The 6000-nt window shown below is 42.6% G+C and overlaps 1 protein-coding gene across 4 annotated transcripts in view; it reads right to left on the reverse strand.

The window, feature by feature from the left end:
- MATR3 (matrin 3) overlaps window positions 1-5603 on the reverse strand; it is a 37504-nt gene extending 31901 nt beyond the window's left edge. The window contains exon 1 of one of the 4 annotated variants that reach the window (XM_011997238.1): window positions 5474-5603. Coding sequence is in view for 2 of the 4 variants with exons in the window: in XM_011997236.1 (XP_011852626.1) it covers window positions 5179-5298 (120 nt within the window). In the remaining 2 variants the exon portion in view is untranslated. Of the gene's footprint in view, window positions 1-5178 lie in introns of all 4 variants that reach the window. The other 3 variants (XM_011997237.1, XM_011997236.1, XM_011997239.1) reach the window with 3 other exon arrangements.
- Between the last annotated feature and the right edge of the window lie 397 nt (window positions 5604-6000).

Genomic DNA, 6000 nt, shown 5'->3' on the forward strand with positions numbered 1-6000 from the left:
ACCAATGTATATACAAATACGAAACAGAATATTAAAAAGACCTTGGAAATAAATCTACATAGCAATTTCAAATGACTCCCTCCCCTTGTTTTTAAGTTTGACTACTTAATGTATGTACCCTTAATTAATTTTGCATTTCTGAACTTTATGCAAATCGACTTAAAATTTACTGTTCTTACTTTTAAAAACTGATTTATCCACAATTGTGAGTTAAACCTACATTTTCACTGCAATATAGGTATCATTATGTATGCATATGTACTTATCTATTCTGCAGATGATGAACATTTAGGTTGTTTTCAATTTCTTGCCATTACCAAGAACAATGCTAATATTTCTTGGTGTCCCTTGGTGCATAACTGCAAAACTTCCTCCTCCATGGTGCTCTTCCAAAATACCACAGCCCACACAAAAACAGACACAAACATTAAAACTGATATGCTTTTCCAATCTTTCCAGTCACATATCTAAAAATCTCTCAACTCATAGGCTTTTCTCTCTGCTCCAGTTTTAATTATCCACTAAATTTTTCTACACACAAAGAATATTTGGAGTTCAAATATTTGTATTGCTTTTCTTTTTGAGACAGTTTTGTTCTGTCACCAGCCTGGAGCACAGTAGCACAATCTCAGCTCACTGCAACTTCCACCTCCCAGGTTCAAGCAATTCTCCTGCTTCAGCCTCTTGAGCAGTTGGAATTACAAGCAAGCACACGTCATCACGCCCGGCTAATTTTTGTATTTTTAGTAGAAACGGGGTTTCAGCATGTTGCCCAGGTTGGTCTCGAACTCCTGGCCTGAAGTGATCTGCCCACTTCAGCCTCTCAAAGTGCTGGGATTACAGGTGTGAGCCACCATGCCCAGCCAAATGTTTGTATTTCTTTCACATCACTGTTCTTTCCCCAACTACTGCTTAAGTTGGGTGCTCAAATAATTGACTTTTAATTTTCACATATGGTATAGGTTCCTGTGTGTTACCATACCAAAGGCGGATGCTTACTATCCTAACAATCCTCACAAAGGAGGAAAAAACACCAAACATTTCATCCTAAAAGATCTGAAAGTTATGCATCTTCATGAACTAAATGCAGATGATACTGTTCCCTAATATTAATTAAATGATTACTTTCCATACTTGTTGCATTTACTGCTGGCCAAGACATTTACCATAGGCACTCTGTTGCTTTTACTTTTCTTATCCATCTGCATAGTTGAGAACTACTCTCTCTTGCCCCACAGGCACACTCTCCTGTTTTCCTACTAACCTATTTTTTGCCTGAGAACAGGGTATCAACAACCACACGTTACTGAGATTCTAGATTAAAGAGAATGTCACATAAGATGTTTTTAAGGTTGGCGGGGGCGGGGGGGCGGGTAAGCAAGCATACTTTAAATTTTGGAATAGTTTTCAAATTTTTTCAAACCTAAGCTTTCATTAGTACTTCGTTTTTTTTTTCCACTTCCAAAGAGCCTTGAGCTTTAATTTATACAGAGAACAGGGCTTAATGTACAACTGGAAAAGTATACCAAAGCTGCATCACATCATTGGCACTCTGCACTCCATCCACATGGAAGTGCCACAGTAATAAATTACATTCAGGTTAGGTCAGATAACAGCACTTTATCATGTAACTTTTACTGTATTACAAATAGGCTTATAATATAAACATGTTAAGTTAAAACCTAAAACTTACACCCAATTTTTAAAATTACTTATAAAACCCCTTCAAAGGTACATAGCTAAAACTCAACCCATAGGCTTGTTTTCTGTTTTACTTTTAATTATCCATTAACCTTAACCTTAACACAAACTTTTATCAAGAACTTCAGAGCCTTTAACCCTAATGATCCAATGAGAAAGGTTTGCTACATAGCTAATAATTATAAATTACAGCGCTTTATTTCCTGAACAGCACTGTGCCTTATAGTAATCAATCACATAAACAGAAAATGGCAAAAACTACAGAATTACACTCCCAGCCTATAACCCTTCCAATTCATCCCAACAAACTTAGCACTGTCCATCCCAAATGTTAAGTCAACCATCCACTTTAATTTCTTTTGAGAAAAAATTAAACATTTAAAATTGAACATAAAAAATTAAACATTCCAGTCTGTTGCCCAGGCTGGAATGCAGTGGCGCCATCTCGGTTAATTGCTACCTCCCCCTCCCGGGTTCAAGTGATTTCTCCTCCCTCATCCTCCCAAGTAGCTGGGATTACATTTTGGTGCCTGCCACTACGCCCAGCAAATTTTTGTACTTTTTAGTAGCAATGGGGTTTCGCCATGTTGGGCAAGCTGGTCTCAGAACTCCTTACCTCAGATGATCCGCCCGCCTTGGCCTCCTAAAGTGCTGGGATTACAGGCCACCAGCTACAATCATCCACTTTTAGAACCTGTTACCAGAAGTGTGGGATAACTGTACTGTAATTCTAACTAAAGGAGGTATATAAAAACAAGTATCCCTAACTAAAAGATGTTCTAAGAACATCTATTATTCAATTATTTGGCGGCAATTCATATTGTAAGCTAATTAGTAATAATTCCAATAATCATGATTTTAACATTTCTGCATAAGAATGATTCCTGTGTTTGCTTATACCTACTATCCAAAATGTTACAAAACAAGCACTGCTTTCTGTCACTTTTGAGTACTTTTCACTTCAGACTTGAAGCAGCTAGTTTATGTGTATGCCAATTTCCCTTAAAAATACAGAAGATTCTAGTATTTTAAGCAGTTACGGCATTTACAAAATGTTTTTCATTTTTTTCTCTCATTACAAAAGTAGATGTTATCTCTCGTGGTAAATTCAGAAAAACATCAGGAAGAAACAGAAATCATCCGTAATGCCAACATCTAAGCAAACATTTTGGGGTATAGCTCTATTTTCATGTTTTATATTGTCCTTTAAAAAACAATCGAACGACATTAGCAGTTTTACGACATTTTCCTTTCCAGCTAAAACTATATACCATTACTATTTTCCCATCACACTCTTCACCTAAAATACTGTTTTAAGTAGCGGTATAGATTTCCATTTCCACAACAGAATTAGCAAATTCCCAAAACCTGAATCTTTAGATTTTTAAAAAACATTCTTAAAACTGGTATTAAATTTATATACGCAAATCTGACATACTACTCCCTTAGGATAAATTCCTGTAAGCACCGTCTTTCCATTTTAAGCCTATTATACTATGGAGGAGTCTGAATTAAGATCTAAGAGCTCCGAGAGTTCGACACCAGCCTGGGTCACATAGTGAGAACACGTCTCTACAGATGATCAAAAAATTAGCTTGGTGTGGGAGCGCACGCCTGTGATCTCAGCTACCCAGGAGGCTTAAGTGGGAGGATTACCTGAGCCTGGGAGGTCGAGGCTGCCGTAAGCCAGTGATCAGGCCACTGCACTCCAGTCTGGGCAATAGAGCAATCCTGTTTCAGAGAAAAAAAAGATCCAAGGCCTCTGCAGACCACACTGGCAGCACTGCTACTATTGCAATCTATCCGGGCTTTAACCTTCTCTTCTATAAAATTAAGGATTTGAACTACGTGATGCTCCTAAAATATGACATCATCATTGCACTCCTCAGTAAAAACCATTAACTGACTTGCAATATTAGCGTTTACAAACTCTAAAAGCATTAGTAAGAAAATTAGTATGTTTAAAGACTAAAACAAATGCATAGATCAAGGGTGGTTAAATCCTTCCAAATTAGTTCAAAATGTGATAACAAAAGCTGTACACGACTGAAAAATATATAAAGATGATAAAGTGAAACTTCTCTGGGTAAAGTACAAGCTAATGTTCTAAGTATATACTGTTAAGTACAAAGAAAGAAATACAAATTTAAAGCATTTCAACACACACATCTGGCTAAATGATCTTTTTCAAACCTTACATAACCAACAAGAATCTTCATGTAGTATTTTAATGTTGTTTAATTTCGAGTTTGCGAAAACATTCTATTTCAGTGGAAAAGGCATCATCCGGAGCGTTTTTTCAACGAAAATGTCTCAAGCCCTTCTTGCTTTTTAAAACAATACTAATGTGAAAAACAACGTCGATAGACTGCGTAGATGACTGAGCCATTAGTAAAGATCTTTTTAAAGAGAAATCTTAAACATTAAAAAAATTTAAAATAGCCTGAAACATCATTTTTGTCCGCATAGTCAATTGTTTAGATTTCCCTGGGAGAAAAATGTGTTTTACCGACTACTCAGAAACCTTAAGCCAAGGTTTAAAACACAGAACGCAGCATCAATACAAAATCTCATGACCACTACCTACGAAATCAACAATTCTTCACATCATTTCAGCGCGCCCGAAAGACTAGACATTTCAGAACCACCATAACCGTTCTAGAAATGTCTGGCTGAAAAACTCCAACTGATCCAATAGAAATATTCCACACAGAACATGGCCACAGAGCAGCATAAACACCTAGGGGATATTCATCCACGGTAAATGCAGAACACAGAACATGGCACAGAGCTCGAAATGCAAAGAATGAAGCGGCGACTACACCACGGTACTCCAAAACCCTTTGTCTGGAAACCGGAAGGTCCCACACCACACGATCCTCTCTACAGGAATCAGAACTAATAGTATTTTGATAAAGAAAAAAAGGATGTGAGGCGACTGACTAAACAAGCGCAAATCACCCGCCTCGCAGCGTACTGCAGGCGGCTAGCTCCACGACGCAGTACGAAAAACAAGCGTTAACGTTTCATTTTTCGGCCATTTTTACGCGATGGGGGGCGGGGAGGAATTGTTTCTGATGTCCAGCTAATGCCGCGCGCGCGCGCGTCTGGGCCGGGAGTCTTAGGGGGCGCTCTGAGGCGATGGGCGAGGAGTGGCGTGAAGGCCGTGACACCGGGAAAAGAAAGAAACGCTGCTCAAACAGCAGGCTCTTCAGAGTCTGCGAAACCCTCCATTTTGGGGAACATTTTCAGAGAAAAAAAGGCGAACGGGCTATTTGGGACCGGCGCTACCCAAGGACTTAGCTATCTTAACCATCCTCCCCAAACGGCAGGCCCCCAATGGACAGTCTGTCCCTCAGGCCTCCAGCGAGCTCCTCCCTCCTCCTCAGCGCCGCGGCCCGCGTGTAACGGGCTAGTCGTCCCGCCCCCGCCCACAACGAGCCCAGGACGCGCGGGAAGCTCGGCCGGTCAGCGCACCTCTTGACCCCCAATCTCCCGCCGCACCCTGGGCCCTCGGCCGGCCGCGTGTTTCCCTCCCGGACCGCTCACCTCCACCGCCCGAGAAGGCTGGTTGCGCCGCCACTGCGCTCCTAACATGGCGGCCGCCGATCAGGCGGCTCACATACGCAGCGCGGAGGGAGGCAGAGCGGGAGCGAGCAAGAAAGGCGCGCCGCCGGCTTCCCACAGCCCCTGTCGCCGTCGTTGTCCCCTCCCGGCGGACACGGAGAGCCCCCAGCCACCCCACCCCGACTCTTACCCGCTTCACGCCTACCTTAGGGAAAGGGAGAGGGAAAAGGAGAGGTACCTCTCTCCCAGCGAGCGGGACGCGGAGGCTCCCACAATCCCCCGCAGCAACGGCGCTGGCGAGAGGTGGCGGCAGCGGCTGCAGCCCAAGAACAAACCCACTCTCGCGAGAGAGCTCGCCCCCACCCCCTCGGTCCAGTTCGGCGCGCGCCAGGCCCCTCCCCCTACTCGGCGCGCGCACCTCGCTCGCGCCCTAGCCTGAGGTAGTTGTTCTTTAATCCTGGAGATCCCTCTCCGTCATCCAGCTGAGGCGGGAAATGGAGGAACGTCCGTGGCTTACGAGTTCGAGTCCCATTCCCTAAAAGGCTGTTTGTCAACCTCCTTAATAGCATAATACAAAATTTAAATAGAGTATGCGTTAGAAGCGATTCGCAAGAGTCCCTGGCTGAGACCCGACTTTTATGCTCTCTGGTTGCTCAGTTTGCCAAGGAATGGTGGAAAGCGCCAGATATTGAGGCCACAAAGGGAAAACGATACAATTTTGGCTGGTTTTTA

This window comes from Mandrillus leucophaeus, unplaced genomic scaffold (genome assembly GCF_000951045.1).
Source record: "Mandrillus leucophaeus isolate KB7577 unplaced genomic scaffold, Mleu.le_1.0 Scaffold534, whole genome shotgun sequence".
Taxonomy (NCBI): Eukaryota; Metazoa; Chordata; class Mammalia; order Primates; family Cercopithecidae; genus Mandrillus; species Mandrillus leucophaeus.